The 20,573-nt window shown below is 39.7% G+C and overlaps 1 protein-coding gene across 9 annotated transcripts in view; it reads right to left on the minus strand.

The window, feature by feature from the left end:
* TASP1 (taspase 1) overlaps positions 1–20,573 on the minus strand; it is a 258,318-nt gene that overhangs the window by 154,716 nt on the left and 83,029 nt on the right. For 5 of the 9 annotated variants that reach the window (XM_064475890.1, XM_064475891.1, XM_010979127.3 and 2 more), the window contains 2 exons: positions 12,027–12,146; positions 6,183–6,261 (listed from right to left, as the gene is read on the minus strand). In XM_064475890.1, the coding sequence (XP_064331960.1) occupies positions 6,183–6,261; positions 12,027–12,146 (199 nt within the window). The remainder of the gene's footprint in view (positions 1–6,182; positions 6,262–12,026; positions 12,147–20,573) is intronic. The other 4 variants (XR_010376678.1, XR_010376679.1, XM_064475888.1 and 1 more) reach the window with 1 other exon arrangement.

Below are 20,573 nucleotides of genomic sequence, written 5' to 3' on the forward strand. Positions count from 1 at the left end.
GGAGGCCGGACGAAAGTGGACTTACGAGTCAATGAGTAGAAGGAGTGAAGAAAAGGAGTGGGCCTCAAGGAGACAACTCCCTGAAGACACACCTTGAGAGGCTGCTAAAGAAACAGGGAAGAGAGCTGGAAGGGAGGCTGAACCCCAGGGTGACCTGCATCCAGTCCTGAGTAGAACAGGGCTTTTATTCATGATAGTCAAGAGAGTGGGCCACCAAGAGAGCTTGTGACAGACAGACAGTCCCACAGAGAAATACAGCTCCTCTCAGAAGGGAAGGGGAAGCACGGATTCCTGCCTCCCCGACCCCTCGGGCCCCAGGGAGCAGTGACCACACAGCACGTGTATATGCCTCAGCAAGGATTTCCCAGGGGCTCCTGCGCCAGGTGACTTCACTCTCGTGCCCTCCTGACAAGGTGCCTGGGGCGGAGGTCTGCAGCGGACTCAGCAGACGACCTCCCGCAGACAGGCAGAGGACGATGGCGGCAGCCTGCTGGGTGGGAGAGTCAAGCAGCGAGACACCCTTCCCAGCCCCCGAGGAGGACACTGCAACCACCGGCTCAGAAATACAAGGCCACAGCCTGGCTCGTTCTCTGCACTTTTCATCCCACCCACCTTCGAACCTGCTCTCAGCAAGCCACGGCCACACCCTCACCGCCCTCTGGTTTCTAGGACAGCCAAGACCCGGAAAATCAATGAAGCTAGAAAATCAGAAATCACTGAGGCTCACACCAGGTAGCAGATTCTTCTTCACGCCAGAACTCTAAAAGAGCGAGGCTGAAGCGTCTTGCTCCCCAGTCACCTGCCACAAGACCCCTGGACTCGCTGCTTCTCTTTAAGAGGAAGAAACCAGACTCTACAGACAAGTCACATGAGGCCAGTGCGGAGGTCGGCCAGAGCAGAACCCTCACCTCTTGCTTCTTCCTCCTCCTGATCTTCCAACCCTCAACCTGCTCTCCCTCCCCACAGCCAGGGAAAGGCCACAGATGGATCTCATGTCACGCATCTGATGTGTTACTGAAAAATTATCTGTGAATCCAATTTTGGCAATTTAAATCAAATTTTTAAATGTTATTTAAAGAAATTCCATGATGGATAATATTTTTGAGAAGACAAGAATCCTAAAAGAGGAAGGAACCACATACAAATTTTTATCTTTGAAATATATTTGTTTATACTTGACATATAGCCCTGTGTGGTTTAAGGTGTACAACACATGGATCTGACACGTTTATCTACTGGCACACGACTGCTGCTGTGCAATGATCAGCACCTCTACCGCATTACTTAGTTATCCTTTCTTTTTAATGGTTGGAATAGTTAAGTTCCAGACTCTTGGCAAGTTTGGTGATTATAATACAACGCTGTTGTCCATACTAACACATTTTTTAATTTGAACATGTCTGATAAGCATTTATGAAGTGCAAAGCCCTGTTCCAGGCACTCAGGAAACACAAACATACCCACAGGCCCCCTTTTCTCAAGACTTATGTCCCAGCTTAAAGAAAACTTGAAACTATTTTCATTAAAAACCTGAGAATCAGAAAAGCATACTTTTTTTTCACATTTTAAATCTTCTGAAATCGGGAGATGGGCTGTAATTGATGGCACACTCCTCTGTCTGCCCTCTAGGCTGCAGCTGGGACCAGCCACCACTGCCTCACTGCTCTCTTTTGTTGAGTCTTCAGTTGACTGTGAGCTATGTTGAAACTACATGTGTTGAGTGTCTTCAAAAGGATTACAGCCAGATACAGAATTCAAACAAAAGAGACTGTATCCATCGGAAGACATGGAAATAGCAAAGGGGCATGGCATTATTATCAGGGAAGTAAATCTTTCCTGTTGGAAGAATAGCCCCAATTCTGTACTTTCTTGTCAAGCAGCAGCCATGTGTTAAGTGATGAGAAAGCAGTGTGTCATAACTGTCTGCCTTTTTCCCCCCTAATTTATGTATCTTATATTGGTATATTTTATTCTTGGATGTTACAGTAAACATATAGGCAACAAAAGCAAAAATAGACAAATGGGACCATATCAGGCTAAAAAGCTTCAAGACAGCAAAGGGAAAAAGCAACAAAATGAAAAGGACACTTATGGAATGGGAGAAAATATTTACAAGCCATATGTCTGATAAGGGGTTAATATCCAAAATAGAGAAGGAAGGAACTACATCTCAATAGCAAAAAAACAAACAAACAAACAAAAATATTAAGACATAGGCAAAGGACCCCAACAGATGTTTCTTCAAAGAAAACACAAATGGCTAACAGGTACATCAAAAGATACTCAACATCACTTATCATCAGGGAAGTGCAAATCAAAACACGAGGTATTGCGTCACACCTGTTAAAACAGCTATTCTCAAAAAGACAAGAGATAAATATCGGTGGGTGGGGGGTGGGAAGGGATAGACCGGGAGTTCAAAATTTGTAGACATGGACAGGCATATGCAGAATAGATAAACAAGATTACGCCGTATAGCACAGGAAAATATATACAAGATCTTGTGGTAGCTCTCAGCGAAAAAAAATGTGACAATGAATATATGTATGTTCATGTATAGCTGAAAAATTGTGCTCTACACTAGAATTTGACACAACATTGTAAAACGACTATAACTCAATAAAAAATGTTTTAAAAAAAGGAAAAAAAAAAGAGATAAATGTCGGTGAGGATATGGAGATATCCAAACCCTCACACTTGGCTTATGGGAGTATAAGGTGGTTCAGCTACTGTGGAAAACAGTACAGAGGTTCCTCAAAACACTAAAAATAGGACGGTCACATGCTCCAGCCAGCCATTCTACTTTTGGGTATTTATCCAAAAGAACTGAAATCAGGATCTCGAAGAGGTATTTGTACTCCCACATTCATTGCATCAATATTCACAACAGCCAAGATGTGGAAACAACCTAAGTGTCCTTTGACAGATGAGCAAGAAAATGTAGTATATACATATAACGGAGTATTATTCAGCCTTTGAAAAGGAGGAAATCCTGCCACATATAACATGGATGAACCTAGAACACATTATGCTCAATGCAATAAGCCAGTCACAGGACAGATACCGCATGAATCCACTCATGGGAGGTACCTAAAACAGTCAGACTCATAGAAGCAGAGAGTAAAACAGTGACTGCCAGGGGTTAAGGAAGGGGAAATGGAGAGTTGCTATTCAAAATTCACATGGTTTCAGTTATACAAGAGGAATAATTTCTAGGGACCTATACATCAACTCATTAAATCCTCACAGATATTAAGATAGATCCTATTCCTGTTGTACAATTAACTCCTTGCCAGGATGTATGTCTCAGCCAGTGAGTGGAAGGGTCTGAACAAGAACCCAAGTGTCTACTCTGCCCCTTCCCTAGCCAGGCAAATCTCCAAGAAGCTGAACACTAGTCAGGATTTGCAAGGTCAGCTCCTGCCACCCTCCCGTCTTCCCCAGTCCCCACCCATTCCTCCCCACCATGATGAGAACAAGATGCCGGAGTTTATCCCTCAGGCTAATGACCAAGTCGCCTGTCTGGCCTTAGGAGAGCCCTACCCCTACCCTGACCTTAACTAACCCTCTTCCCTCTGTCTCTCAATTATCACCTTCCAAGAACTATAAACCTACAATGCAGGCCAGGTCTCTGGATCTTCTGAAACAGCCCAAGGCACATGTCTCTTTTATTCTGACTAATAAATTGCAAAATTCTGTGCTCCACCTTTCTTCTGACTTGGTCACCCAACTCTGCCATGTGTTTCCTTTGTCAAACTCACAGCAACAGCCCCAGGAGAAAAGGATGAGGCAACTGCACAAAGTCCCACAGATGGAAGGGACTAGAGACTGGTCTGTTACCCTCAGGTTCTGTGGGCTGATGGTGATTTGTCCTGAAACTTAAGAAGGATACAACACGATGAGCTGGGCATTCAGGCTAAAAAGCTACACTGGATATCATAACCTGAAAACCTGAAGGTACCGTTAGTCATACAAAACTACCCTCAACTGATGCAAAGATGGGCAAAGAAGGAAATTCTCAAGGGGAAGAGAGAAGGACCTTAACTTTGCCATTTTAACTTCACCCACTGTATTCCATTTAATAGAATCAAATCCATAGACTGTCCTCTTTCTTTTTACACTTTTTCCATATATATAGTCAGTTTACAATGCTGTGCCAATCACCAGTGTACAGCACAATGCTTCAGTCATACATGAACATACATATATTTGTTTTTATATTCTTTTTCACCACCACATAAACTGTGCTCTTATTCCAACTTCCACATCACCAATTAAAAAAAAAAAAAAGGAGGTGGACAATCCTAAGGAGACTGAATTTCTTTTCCAAAGTGACAGTCAGGCAGGCTCTCAGGATTCCAGGTTAAAGTAGAATTAAGGTCTCCAAACATCTAGACGTGAGGGTAACATTTAAACAGCAACAAACCAACTCACTGAACCACATACCAACCCAGAAAGAAAATCAGTGCAACACATGATACAAACTGATACTTCTCCAGGAAAATAAAAATGAAATAATGGATTATCTATGTTAGACTTTGGTTTATTCAAATACTGCAATTTTCCATATGCATGGGCATACTTAATTATGCACAAGCTAATTCCTAAATGTTATGTGTAAACTTCATTTGCCACCAGTATTAAACTAAAAATCAACTCATATTATTACATTATGCTCACCTCTTCAAAAATGAAAGACTGAAAAGCAAATTTTTTGTCTATTGTATTAATGTGGTTTAGATTTAACATTAATTTCTGTTTGGACTTCACCTGATGGGCCAGTGGCTCAAAATCAAATTTTTCCACCTGGTAATGGATCTAGGTGAGGAGGCTGCTACAATAGGCAGGCAGGTGGTTATGGGGTCTGAAATCCCAGGGTCAGGTAGCAGAAATGGAGAAGAAGCTACAAATACCAAGATTCCAAGTCTGACCAAATAGGGCAGTAAAAGAGAACAAGAATACAGGAGAAAGGTGGCCCGGGGTGGGGGTGTGGAACAAGGTGTTCTGTTGAACCTGTGTGCACACACGACACCCACAGGGACGTGTCCGACAGGAAGGCAGAAAGGACTCAGGTGGACTTCAGGAGAAGAGTCAGAGTAGAGACAGACGCAGAAGCCAGCAGTCTGGGAGATAACCACTGAGATCATGAGAACGACAGCAAGAAGACCACGTCTCCGAGAGGAAGCACAGAGTGAGGTGAAGAAAAGCTGACAGAGGCCACACCTGGGGCTGTCAGCAACGGGAAGAGTCGGTGATGAAGGCCAAGGCGGAGCAGGTGAGGCGAGCAGGACAAACCAGGAGAGTTCCTGGGTCTATGCTCCAGACAGAAAGAAGAGTGTCGCCGGTGCCAGAGATCACAGGGAGTCAGGAGTACGCAGAAGAAGGGGGCTGCTGGATTGGGTGGGTGATCAGAATGGTGGGACAGAAACCAACGTGGTGGAAACCGAAGAGAAAAAGAGAGGAAATACATCCTGCCTACCTGCCCTCCTGATAAAGCCTGAAGAGGCCGGGGAGAAAGGCCTAGGACTACTACTTGAGAGACAACCAATACTACGACTTGTCAACCACGCATGTCAACCGCATTCAGGCCTCAGGTACACCTGGCACGAGCGTACGAAAGCCTGGCTCTAGACCACAACCATGCCGCCCACTGAAACCCACTCCCCCAAACACACACACACTCACGCGTGCACACACACGCACCCCTACCTAAATGATAATGACTTTTCTAATGCAAATACAAAAAGAGGACATACATTTTATTAAAAACGTAGATATCATAAACAATACATTTTGAAATGCACTTTGTAAGTTTTATGTCAACATTTTACTTAAGAAATGACCTTAGTTTTTGAAATGCCTTGCTACTCTTACATCATTTTGATCTGAATCAGGCATTCTCATGAGTCATTAGAGGGAAAAAAAGCTATTAAAGATGTAATTAAATTCCAGTTAACTCCAGAGTTGTACTGAAAAGGACAACAAAGCGTTTACCCTGTGATACTTACTTTGTGGAACAACTCTCAAAGGCTCTCAAAGGTCAAAGATCTTTTGGGCATCGGTGTTCTTGTCCACGCAGTGTCCTAGCACATGCTTTATGTTTACAATAAAAATACTGTTTTCAATCATTAAATGACCTACAGGTTGAAGTTATGAAAAATGGTCATGAAAGCAGCAAATACCTGAGGTACTCACAGCTGTGGAGTAGGGATTGTGAGCTCCAGTGTTTTCAGCCCAGCAGCCACATCCGTAAAGAGCAGCCTGGGGGAAAAACAGATGAATACAAGATTTTAAGAGTATTATACGTAATTACTGGCTTTCAACAGAAGACAAAATCATACCCATCGAATAAAGCCTCATTTAATAACGATGTGAAAAACGGGTGACAGGCAGAGGTTATATAAGACCCACTCAAACAGCGATTCTAACACCATCAAAACTATATTTTCAGCTATCTTCTAATCTAAAAATTTTCAGAAAACAGCAAAAGAAAGTTTCTTGGTCTCATCAATAGTAAGCGTTTCCTTCCCTGAAACCTCTTCCTCTTACTGTATGTTGTCAGGTCTTGCTCTTCTGGCCCCTTGAAATCGTTGTGGTTGCCTTAAAGTGGTGCTTCTCAAACCAGATGTGTGTCAAATTAGTTGGGGGCATGCTGATCGGAATGGGTTCCCAGATATCCCGATGCAATGGTCTGGAGGTTGGCCCAGGATTCAGTATTATTAACCAGGGCCCTGGGGGACTGGAACCCAGGTTGCCCACCTGCTATGCTCTGCCTTAAAAGTGCCTTTCCCATGCCTCCTTCAGGGCAGCACAATAGGAACTGCAGTTATGTACCAAAGAGCCTAGTGTGTGCTCACCACCGTGCTAGATTCTGCCAGATACAAGAATGGACACAAAAAGGCCTGTTCAAGCTGATCACTTTGTGAGCTGGTGGAATAAACTTGTATGTCTGAAACCACCAGGAACGCAATAAGCTACTATGGTTTTATAGAAGTATCTGACAATCATTCCTATTTTGTTTCTAATAGTGCCACCCAGAATCTCTGGATTCATGGCTTCAACATCGACAGTGATTTCTCTGCCTTTGGAAGTGAATCACAATTGATAACTTTTCCATTCCTTACTTAGAGGTAGAATAAGAAAAAAACCCTTAGATGGCTATTGCCGAGAAGTACAAGGAGGCATGGTCAAGAGTCTTCATTTTCACCTGTTTGATAAGAACCAAGTACTGAAAACAGCATAAATGTCAATCAGTAAATAAATGGCTAAATAAACAATGGCATAGCAACATATGGAGTTCATTACAAACATTAGAAAAAAAGAATTAAGTTTTTTTAAAAAAGATTTTTAAGAATTATTACAGAAAAACCTGAGAACATATTAAATTTAAAAAATAAAACTACAATACATTCAGTATTCTCTGTGATTGAAGGTAAAAGATACTCCCATAATTAGCAGACACAAACTACTATATATAAAATAGATAAACAACAAAGTCCTGCTGTATAGCACAAGGAACTACAATAGCTTATAGTAACCCATAATGAAAAAGAATATATGTATAACTGAATCACTATGCTGTACACCAGAAACTAACACAACATTGTAAATCAACCATACTTCAATCAAAAAAAAAAAAAAAGAGAGAGATGCTGTTTAAAAATACATATATATACTCCCATAAATAGTACTATTGTTTTCTAGAAACTCACTTGTGAGGACTGGGAGAAGGAACTAAGACTGAGGATGGTGACCAGACAGATTTCAGCTTTCTATGATGTTTTATTCCTTTTTACAAGGACTTCAGAACTAATTTGCTACAATATTCTACCCAAAGCAGGAATTTCCATGAAATATCCTATGCACGTCTGATACTGAGAAGCTCACAACCTCATGTGGGAACATATCCCCCTTTTGGACACTTGCCATTGGTAGAAAGTTCTTCCTTAGATTGCTCTAAGGAATATCTACTTTCTCATAACTTCCACCTACAAATCCTGGTTCTACTCTCTAGAAATACTTTAATCTCCCCCTAAGTCCTCCAAATTCTTGAAAACAGCTCTTCTAATGCCCTCATTCCTCTTTTCTCTCTCGAAGAATGTGTGAACTGTTCCCCATGACTTTGAGACGCACGTACACACCCCATCTCCCAAATGACCCTCTTTGAGAAATAATCCAAAGTCCAGGATAATTGTAGATGAAGTCTGACCATGCTCATGTGATCCACAGCTGTCATCCCCCATTATCACTGGCAATTCCCCTCATAAAAGTAAAGCCAAGAACTGAACACAACACCCCTAATACGGCAGACAGCAGAAAATCTATTACTGTCTTTGAAAACACCGTACTTCTAAAATACACAAGACGGCTGAATGAGTGTGGCAACTAAAAGCCCTACATGAGTGATCCAGCCATGGATTTCAGAATAAAACTGGCAGACTTGTGGGATAAGCCACTTAACTGGGACTATCCAGGTCAGGTGCTGGGTCAGCCACAGCCTCAGAGAACACACGACCTCAATGGAAGGACCCATTCTTCCTTCACCGAAAACCCTGGATATGAGCCCGTTGCCCTTTCCATTCCTCACAGTTATCTTGACCAGAAGCCTGCACCCCAAAAATAGTAAATAAGATACCCCTTAGAAACCCATTTAGGAAGTCATGGGAAAAAAGACCATTTAGTCTTACTCTTGCTTCTCCTCTCTAAGCAAAGTTCCTTTATGCACCCCTTCACAATTTCATGACCTAAAGTTGTCCTCCTTCTTAAGCTTCTGAAATTGGTTGAGCTGAGACAATGATTGGTCAGATAAAAAGAAAGAATGGGAGATTGTCCCTCATTTATTCACTCCTTTGGATAAAACATAACAAGCCTTAAACAGACTTTCAAAAACAACAACAAAAGCTTCCTTGTTTTCAGTAGCAAAATTTTATTAAAGCTATTATCATGCAGTAAAAGTAGGTCATATATATGATGATATTACTATTAACATTTAATCTTCTCAGGGTCTTAGCTTCCTCTTTTATAAAATGAGGATAATAAAGACACCCACCTCACAATGTTACAGGATCACAGGAATCAACACACTTGCCACACACAGTAAGAGATTAATAAACACGAGCTACAGCTGTTATTGTGAGGGGCCATGATAAGCAATTTAAATGCATTATGTCATTTAATCTTCTAGAACTTTGTAAGGTAGCTATTTATCCCCATTTTACAGTTGTGGGAAGCAGAACTTAAATGCGTGGAGTAACTTGGCCACAGTAAGGAGACTGGTAAACGGGGAGGTGGGATTAGAATAAAGGTTTACCTAATTCCAAAATCTCTTAACCCCTAAACTCAACTGCCTGTTTGAGTGTGGGAAGGGGAGGGGGTGGGGAGGACTGGAATATAGTAATTCCTTTCTCATGTCCCACTTATAAATTCTAATTATTACAGTAAGTTAAGGAAACAAAGAAGTTCTAATTCAAATTGCCACTTCACCATTTGAACTAACATGAGTAATATGCTAAAATTAGTAAATAGTTATTTGTGCACTTAAAATGTATCAAAAATCTCATTTCACTACATTTAAAAAAAATTGGTCTTTGCTTTTTTAAACAATTTGCTGGGGAATTATATTTCATTCTGTCATGATTGTCAAGAAGACTGGCTCTTTCCCTCTCATCTGATGCTTACATTTTTCCAGGCTTACTGCCTCTCCCCTGTCTTAGCAACACACCTGATTAAGCAACTGCGTTTTTCTGTAAGCACCTCTACACCTCCCCTCCACACCCTCTCCTGATCTCTCAGCCCTCAAACTGTGTCTCCATAAACTAGCCAAGTGGGGAAAATCAGTATGTAAGCTTTCTTTAATTGAGGTATAACTGACACACACCATGTTAGTTTTAGGTGTACAAAATAATGATTCAATATTTGCATATATTGCAAAATGATCACCATAATTAGTGTAGTTAACATCCATCATCATACATAGTTAACAGAATTTTTTTCTTGTGATGAGAACTTTTAAGATTTACTCTGTCAGCAACTTTCAAATGTGTACGTGTAGGTTTCACAATATTTCTTTTTCCATGACAATCAGTGGCAGAAGGGCTTCAAGATTGTCCAGTATAATCCTGCTAACATAGTCCAGGGCTGTCCTTGGTGCTGCTGTTGCTGTTTTGCTAGCCCAAACAAACAAAACCCAGTGAGAAAGTCATGGGAACAGCAATGCAGTGAAGGCAGCTCTGCTGGCTCCTCTCTCTCTTTCTCCACCAAGGCATCCAAATCTGATAGGCAAGCTTGGTCTTCTTACTCCAAATATGACAAATACACAGGGCTTTGTAATGTGAAAAAATAAATACCATGACCAGACAAAGGCTTTTTATAATGAGTTCAAAGCATTGTACACATGTTGAGGAATCATCCCCCATAAATCCCCTTGTATGGGAGGCAAAGAGTAGCACAAAATTAATTATTCTTCCCTTCCCCTTCCCACCATAGGACTGTATGTGGCTTGTCCACAAGAAAGGGCAGATCAGGGAACATCGCTTGGGGCTTTGCAAAGATGTGTTCCATGAATCAGACCACTCTGTTCCAAGCACTCGCTAACCCTCGTGTCCAAAGCAACTGTGACCCCGACTCTCCTCCAAACATGAGAGACAAAGCACACAAACCATGCCATGTGGTGCTCCAGGTGTAACATGAGATCCAATTACTGAGCTTAAACACACCCTGTGCAACTACTTCAACAGACTTCATGAGGGTGTCCAATTCATTTGTTCACTCAACAAATATTTGTTAAGCCCATAAGTAATGTGCCAAATTGGTCTATACTCACAAAGGTTATTAGATCCAATGGATTGTTAACTTTCATCCTCAGTACAGTACTAAAGGCTGGAGATGGGGGGGTCAGGGTGAAGATGGACAAGTGAACGGGGAGTAAGCCAGCTGCATGTAAATTAGACCCTCCTTATTATATCTCAGTTTCCTGAGTGGTATCATGTGTTGGTGACTTGAATACTAGTCAGTCTATAAAAATAATAGCTGATATGCTTAATCAGAGGGATTAAGGGTCAAAATGTTACTGGCCCTTGAATGGAGGAAATACAAAATGTAACTCTAAAATAATTTCCCACCTGAAAAATAAGCAGCAACATAGGTGCTTGCTCCTAAAGAGAATGACGTTTACAAAGAAAGAAAATGGGAATCAATGCACATTTATTAAATGTCTACTAAATGCCCAGGCCAGTACCCAGCCTGTGGAAGGCAGCAAAACACAGGATTACTGTAATAGGGAAGAACAAATCTGACTCCATATGAGATCTGTTCCTTTAACTCTAACCCTCTGCTCTGTCTCCTGTGCTTAGTCATGCTGGTTCTGCACCTTTTGTAAAAGAATGCTGCCTAGAGCCTGAAATATACAGGAGAGCCCATTCTCAAGGCTCTGACCTTTAAGGGTATACTTTTCCCTTATATAGAGGTAAAAAGTTGCAGGAGAGAGAATAATATTTGTCTTGTTGGAGGTTTACAGGAACACCATGACCTGACCTATGTGGACAGCTGCAAGAACAAAGGATTCTGACACCAAGAAGTTTGCAACAACCAGCCGAACAACCAACCATACCTCATCCCCTTTTTAGTATAAAAGGAGCCTGACTTCTGATTTGGGGAAGATGGTTCTCCAGCACATTCATCTGCCATCTTCTCAGTCTACCAGCTTTCCGAATAAAGTTATTCCTTGCCCCAGCACCTCATCTCCTGATTTATTGGACTGATGTGCAGCAACCAGAACAAGTTGGGACTTGGTAACATTAACAATTGTGAAGATCAAAAAGAACCCTATTACTATGAGGCAGGTTTTAATTTTAGGCAGAATCCTGTACAGGTATTTGACTGATGATTTAAACTACGTAAGTGTTAAGAACAGTATTTTTTTTTCTAAAGGAAAAAAAAAAATGTCTCTACTGGTTTAAAAACTTGTGAGCTAGAAAACTCCATGCTTTGACTTGAAAAACTAGTTTAAAAACCCTATAATTACTTACCTGCCCAACTCTCCCTGGATGTTTCAAGGCCAGACCTCCACTGGAGACAGCAGCAGCAACATTCCCTTCGTGGTCCACAACTACCGCGCCCACTGTGTCCAAAGTGCCCGAGTCGTTCTCCTGCAGAGCAAAAGTGGCCCGAGCATCGGCTGAGCACGGTGTGTGACAATGATATCATGACACAACGAAATCTGAGCTAATCCTTAACGGTGACATTCAGTAATCTCCTGAAATTATCTATTATCAAGTTGCCACTTAAATCCGGTTCAAGTCAAAATTTATTTCCCTTTGAAAAAATCCTGAACAAAGTGTGTCTCATTGCTTTACTCTAACAATAAGCCTAACATGCCTTTCTAAGGGAGAGGGGAAAAAAACAATTTAATATAAATTACAGTATATCCCAGTGTCTCCTTAATCTCAAGAATTAAGTTCATGATTGAGAATTCATAGAGGAAAAGATCTATGGCATAAGTGAACTAATAAGTGGCCTTATTAGTGTTTTATAAAATGTTATATACAAATTTCTAAAAGTAATATATTCGGCACAATAAGTGAAGGGAATGACATTTATGGTCTTGACGAAGACCATACTGCAATTTTCTTTTATATTTCCTTCCTTGGGAGAAACTTTATGGCAAGCTCTCTTCTCTGCATATTAATAATACGCTTGTCAGTCATATGGCAGAAAACTGTACATTCCTGGGACGCATCTTTGTCTTTCTGTGTCATGTTTCAGGCTCCACATGCTTAAGGCATTTCACATGTTGTGACTACAAGCAGCTGTCTCCTACTCAAAGATTTTTGGGTCACCTGTGCAAAACAGACAAATCTTACGCTGCTGGATGAAAATCAGAAGGAAGGGAAGGGGAGGGTAAGTTCCATGAAACATCATCTCTTTTAAATGTATTAAAAGGGCATGCTACTCGAGGTCCTGAGGTTCAGAGCAGTCGTGGTGGTTCTCTTACGCTAGGGCACGGGTGCCCCAGAACCTGAGACTCCCATCCTCATGCCCACACCTAAGTCTGTAGGAAAGAGTGAGGCACAACCCCACGTTCAACAAGACCAGCTCCCCCTCCTGTGTGGTTTATGCTCCAACTACTGAGCAAGATGTTATTTGTGCAGGCGGTCTCCAGCTGGGTGGGTTTTGAAATGCCACACTAAGGCAATCCCCAGAAAAGCCAATGAGCCCCCAGGGCCACCTTAGAAGCTGAGCAACATAAAAGGGAGTTTTGAAATATTGGAAGCAGAATGCAAACAACAGATTTTGCCTTAAAGCAAACTAAAAAATTTAGAGGTAGAGTACACCATAACAAATATTACATCTACTAGGAGACTCTAGCTCTAAATTCTAACTCCTCTTAAACACACTGCTATTCTATGACAGTGCTGACTTCGACATAAAAGGTGTAACTGAGTGAAATCAGTGCTACAGTCCCACGCTTCCTGTTAAGCACAGCTGGGAGAAGTCCAGCCAAAGGCTTGACACAGCCAGATCCCAGAATATCACGGTTCTGCCGACAGCAGGTTGTCTGACTTTCAAGGACAGTTTCCCAACCCGACTGTAAACACCGAGGAAAGGTCTGATCCACTCTGCTTCACTATTTTAAAGTATGATCTTATTGAATCTACTGGTTCTTTAGAAATAGATAACGGTCACACAAATAGATACTGTAAAACAGCTTTCCTCAACAACAGCAACAGCGAAGTCAAGAAAGGGTATTCCTGCTTAGTCCTTTTTCATTAACTGTGACTGCTGATCCTACACAGACATTCTACAAATAGAACTTTACTGAGGGGACACGTAACATAGACACAGTGATGTACATTACCTGCGAAACAATTCTCTTAGCATTTCAATCACGCTATTGTGAACTGTAACTCTTAACCCTAATACTCTAGAAAGACAAAAAGGATCATGTGCAGCTGGATTTACTGTAACTTGTTTTCCAAAATTGAAAAATCAAGCAAAAAATAGAGAATCCTGTTCCAAATTAAGCTGAATATTCCTAATGGCTTGCAACACCTGCAGAAACCAGAATTGCTTCATAAATATTTGAGAATTAGTTCCTAGATTTCACATACTGAAAAGCAAATTTAAGGATGATGAAGTAATATTTAAGCATTTTTATGAAGTGTAGATAAATTGAGTGAAAGACAAACATTGGTATTTTGGCCATAATAATTTCACAGAGCTTGTTTATACAGAAATGAAATCTTAGAAAGGCTAAAAAACACACAATGACTGTTTTTCTACAGAGCTACTATTATACTCTTGCACTCCATAAATACTTAAAAGTACATGAGCCACACAGATCACATATACCTACTGTCCTTGACCAAAACTTGCTATGTGCATTATTTTTTTTGGATAGAAATGTGACTAAAGGCAACGGTATGAACTATAGTTCCCATCGGAACAAACAACTGTATATGAAGTTGGCATAGAGTTTGCATGCGTTATGGAAAAGAGTGAAGTAAAACTTTCTTGAAGTAACCAATAATGCAGTAATCTCTGTTGGGCTTAATGTCAAAAGTTTTTATTTTTCTCTGCTCCAAATTGGAGGTGGCTATTACACAGTTATTGTAAGAATTAAATTAAGTAACACATGTAAACTACTTTAAAAGGAATAAATCTCTTAGAACAAAGTGCAGGTACTTTCCACATGAAAATTAAGCCTCTAACCTACACTCTAACTCTGCAACTTGCCAAGAGACACCATCCATCAGTTACTTATCTCATTAACTTGGTCTTTCTTCTGTACAGAATTACTCAAATATCAAAGAGCTAAAACACAAGAATGATATCTCAAATGTGTAAGTGCATCCTGAAACTAGTGTATGGTGGGATTACCCTGATACAATAATAAAGACAGAAATACATCTTTTCAAAAGATAATAAACCTTCCTAATACACCTTTGTTAGGTTGGTGAGCAGCGTTGTAACTGGCATGAGCCTCCACCTGAGAAACACTGCCGACGTATGGGAGCATCCTGATGATGGAATGATAGCTCTGGCTACCGGAGACCTCGGTCTGGCTCCACATCGTCTCCTACAGTGGGGCCGCTATGGGCTCAGAGTATATCCACTGCGTGTGTAAACAAAGTACGATTTAGCTAGAATTATCTACTTTCACATGTCTGGCTTGGCTAAAACCAAGGAAAATTTGGATATAAGAATACCTGACAACCTTTCGCTTCTCCAGAAAAACCACCCTTCTGATGCCCAATACTAAAAACAATGCTTCTGTCAACCACAGTCAAGATGTCTATTTTTAAATGATCCTTTATTTTCTTGGTTTAATGAATATGTATTAAAATCTTTGCAGCACTACACAAATCAGTGCCAAACACATCTACAACAGAGAAAAGAAATATATTATATAAAAATCTTTCTTATTAATCCCCTAAGTCACTTAACAAAAGTTAACAGAAAAAATTTCAGCTCAAAATAAAAATAAAGTGTGTTAACCAGGCTTTTAAGGGGCTTTAATATACCTAGATTACAGCTTTAAGTATAAATTCATATTATAACACAGCTCCAGAGGATTACCTAAAAATTCCAAACCCTCAAAGGTAGCAAAGGACAAATTTTCCAACTGGCAGAATTCCTATAGTGTTCTGGGGCCTGCAACATTAAAGATGGAAAAGGCAGTGATTTTAATATTGGTTTTTAAAATAATCTTACAAATACTGAATTATGGGTTTTCTTTTCTCTTCCAAATGGAACCTTTGAGTGCCTCAGTGTTCATGCTGAGTGAGCACATGTAAGTGATGGTGGAAACCAGGTGAATATGCTCATGACGTAGATTATTCCACAGCTGAGCCATAAAAACCACCACCATCATAGCTGTATACAGCTCTAAATCTTGTTTATTCTTGTTAATATGTTGTTTAATTAATATTATTTAATTTGTACTCATAATGAACCACTGGTTAAGGATAGCAAACCTAAGATATACCGGAGTTGAAGTTAAAATTGAGGAATCTAAGAATAATGATAATTATGACACTTTCCTTAAGAAAATATTGACTAGATCATTAAATTCCATTCAGTTGGTAAAAACACTTATAGAATACATCCCAATGACATAAAGTCAGTTAAAAAATACGATGTTGATCAAATTTGGCCTCTTACCTTTTTTGGAATAAATGTTAATCACAATTTTAAAATTCTAAATCAGAAATTTTAAATTCTAAATTGAATAAACACACCTAGCTATGACCCAGCAATTAAACTTCTAAGTATTTACCCAAGAGAAATCAAAATATATGGCAAAAGACTTGTCAAACAAATATCACATGATATCACTTATATGCGGAATCTAAAAAAATGAGACAAATGAACTTATTTACAGAACAGAAACAGACTCATAGACATGGAAAATAAACTTACAGTTACCAAAGGGGAAAGAGGTTGAAGAGATAAATTAGAAGTTTGGGATTAGCATATACAAACTACTATATAAAGATAAACAACAAGGACCTAAGATACAGCACAGGGAACTATATTCAATATCTTATAATAGCCTACAATGAAAAAATTATGTATATATAATGTATGACTGAATCACTATGCTGTACACCAGAAACTAACAGAACATTGTAAATCAACTATACTTCAATTAAAAAAAAGAGAGAGAGACTTGTCAAGAATGTCTATAGCACCTTTAATTGCAATAGTCAAAACGTGGAAACAACTCAAATGTCTATCAAAAGGAGAATGGATACACAAACTGTGAAACTGGCAACAGTGGAGGACTATTCAGTAAAGAGCCAGTGATGTGTACAACAACATGGATACTGTTTTAGATGCAAGCTGAGTAAAAGAAGTCAGATCCTAAAGAGTACATGATATATTATCCCATTTACCTGAAGTTTTAGAACAGGTAAAACTACTCTACAGTGAAAAAGAATCAGAAACATGATTGTCTTGGGAGGAGGGCATTGACTATGAAGGGGTACAAGGAAACTTTCTACAGTAAGAGCAGCATCCTATCTTGATGGGGGTGCAGGTTACACGGTTGTGTACACATGTCAAAATTCACCAAATTAAACACTTAAGGTTGTGTGTGTTTCACCGATTGTAAGTTTTGCCTTAAAAAAAATCAACAGGTCTATCTATCTTAAAGTACACAACCAAGAATTCAAAACGTCAGGTCATAAACAAATTTTTCAACTTTTTCCTAATAGCATAACACATTTATATTTATATAACATTTAATACATATTTGATTGCAATTGTCAGCGGTGGGGGGGTGGATGATGGAAAATATGAAAGAGATGGTAAAATTTTTTTTTTTTTAACCAAAGGATATCTACATGACAAATACTGAAAGTCTAATGTATGCCCAACTGGAAAGAACAGACAGAATAGAGAAGTGAAAATATTTAAAGAGAAAATAGCTCAAATTTCCTCAGAACTAATGAAAAATAAGAATCCAGATCTCAAGGAAGCAGAGAGAAAGGAAAGGGGCCAAACAGAAAGGAAAGCTCACCTATGACAGAATGACGGTGGAATTCCCACAAGTGCAATGGGAGCCAGGAGGCGGTCATATATATTCAAGGTACTCAGAGAAAAGTAACTACAAACCTACAAGTGGGTATCTAACAAAATTACCTCTTAGGAACAAAAATAAAATAAAATACATTTATAAATAAATAAATGAAATGCATTTACCACCAGGAGACCTGCACTAAATGAAGCCCCAGAGGATCATGCTAATACCTCCCTCTGACCCTCCCACCCTCCCACCTGGGAGCATTCCTACTCTTCCTTTCTTGACTCTACTTTCTTTTCCATAACACGTCATCATCTCCTAAAATATACAGTTTATTTTCGTATTATTTAAACTGCCAACCTCCCCCACAAGACTGGAAGCTCCACCAAGGCAGTAACCTGTGTATGTTTTATTCACTAACATATGCTAAGCACACAGAAAAGTACTTGATACATCTTAAGCACTCAATAAATATTTGTTAAACAGATGAATGAATAAATAAATGTATACTTTAAAGAGAAGAAAAATAACTGCTGTGATCTGAATGTGTCCTTCCTTCAAAAATCCACATGTTGAAATCCTCACCCTCAAGCTGATGGTGTCAGGAGGTGGGACATGGGAAGACGGTTAGGCCATGAAGACAGAGCTCTCATGAATGGGATTATGCCTGATTCTCAAAGAAGCCCACGAAGCCCTTTGCCCCTTCTGCATGAAAGGTTACAGCAGAAGGATGGCCATCTAGGAAGTGGGTCCCCAACCTGACACCAAATCTTGCTAGGCCTTGATGCTGGACTTCCCAGCCTCCAGAACTGTGATAAATTCCTGTTGTCTGTAAGCCACCCAGTCTATGGTATTTCGTTACAGCAGCCTGAAAGGAATAAGACAGTAATCCAAGAAGGAGAAGAACAATCGGGCATGAAACAAGGAATGGGTAAGCAAATAAAACAACAAGCCTTCATGAAAAACAAAATTAATTAATCGGGTTTTAATATCTGGCTGTATGTTATTCATAGGAGATACACTTGAAGAATAAGAACATGGAAAAGCTGAGAGTAAAAGGACAGGGAAAAAGGAGAGAGAGAGAGATCCAGGCAGGTACCAACCCAAACAATGTAGCTATATTAACAGCAAGAAAAATAAGTTTTAAGACACAAAGTGTTAACGGAACCAAAGGATATCTACATGACAAATACTGAAAGTTTAGATTCACCAAGGAGATATAATAATTCTAAATTTGTATGTACCTAAAAAAAAAAAGCCTCAAATATATATAAAGCAAAAACACAGCAACAAGGAGAAATCAACAAACCAAGCCTCACAATGAGCTATTTTAACACATTTCTCTTAGCTATGAATAGGTCAAAAGACCAAAAAAGGAAAAAGAAAAGAAAATCAGTAAGAAATAAAAGATCTGAATAGCACATTAAAGAGCTTAAATAGACAGGCATTCACAGAATTCTGTACCTATTAGAGGGGAAGCATTCTTCTCAAATACAAATAAATATTTACAAAAATTGATCATACATTAACCCGTAAACTAAATCACAACACATTTCAAGAAACAACATCAAACAGAATACAATCTCTGACTATAATACAATTAATCTAGGAGTCCATAAAGATGAATAAAATTTGAAAATTAGAAAAGAAAAAAGCACTTCTAAATAAATTATGCATCAAATTAGAAATCCAAATAGAAACAAAAAATACTTAATGATGAATGATAATAAACATACTACATTGCAAAACTTATGAGAGATATAGGAAAAATGGTACTCACAGGGAAATTCATACCCAAAACGTTGATAGCAAGAAAAAAAAATTAATAAGCTAAGTGTCCAGCTAAACAAGATAGAAAGAGAACAAGATAAACTTGAAGAGAAAAAAGAGAGATAAGATGAAAAATCAAAAAATCAAAATCTTAATGATTAAACATTAAGATCCAAAAAGGCAATAGAAGGAAATCAACAAATAAGGGGGTGGAGATATAGTTCAATGGTAAAACCTCATGCTTAGTCTGCGTGAGGTCCTGGGTTCAATCCCCAGTACCTCCATTCAGGACCTCCATTAAAAATAATAATTTTTTTTAATAAAAAATAAACAAATAAAAAGAAAAAAAGGGCAAAATTGGTTCTGTGATGAGACAGCTTGTTAACTCAATGAATTAATCTAACAGGCGATCATTTTCTCTGCGAATCACCTCAGCCTCAGCAAAGGCCGCGCTCCCCCGTCTCCAGCACAGCCCTGGCCCACTGGAGGGACAGCAGACACGGCCACTCCTGCTTCCCTGGCACTTCGTTCAGCCCAAATGCGGCTCTTCTCTACTCCCCAGCCCTGAGCCACATCAAAACTCTGCCCTTCTTCAAGTCCCAGAGCCTCAAGTAACCCCAGAAAAGGTCTCGGGAGGCCCTGGCCCTAAAGGCACAACCTAAAACCAGCCATTCTCCCCAGTCTGGAAGACTCTTTATACACTGGCTTGTTCCCGGACTCTTCAAAGCTTGTCCTGCCCCTCATCCACCTGTAAGCAGCAACTAACAAAATGTCAAGAAATGAATATTTTTTAATTGAACCTCATCAATACAACTCAAACTCCCTGTCCTCAGAAACTGCACCTTACTCAGTTTGTATTCACAATCCAGACTCAGCCTATTTAAAGCAGTGTTCCTACAACCTCACAGGTTTCTCTGATTATTTCACATTTAGATCTTCCCTAAATGTAATGCTTTTGCACATCCCTCCTAAATGGGTTCTGCCCCCAAAGCACATCTTTAAACAACTGCTGAGAAATCTTTCACTCGTCCCATAACAACCAAAGTCTAGATTCATTTCTCACAATATGGAAATGATCTTTATTTCAGGAGATTTTGTGTGCCCTTTGGTCACCTGTTCAAAATAAACTTCTACGGCTCCTACCATGAAACACTAAGCCTCTCACTCTATCAATGAAGAAAGTATGTATCTTTATCTCGGTCGCACACTCCACCACTCAGCGTTTTCTCTGGTGACACTTCTTTCCTTCCCTCCCATCCTCTTAGTGCATCTGGCACCA

This window comes from Camelus dromedarius, chromosome 18, assembly GCF_036321535.1.
Source record: "Camelus dromedarius isolate mCamDro1 chromosome 18, mCamDro1.pat, whole genome shotgun sequence".
Classification (NCBI taxonomy): Eukaryota; Metazoa; Chordata; class Mammalia; order Artiodactyla; family Camelidae; genus Camelus; species Camelus dromedarius.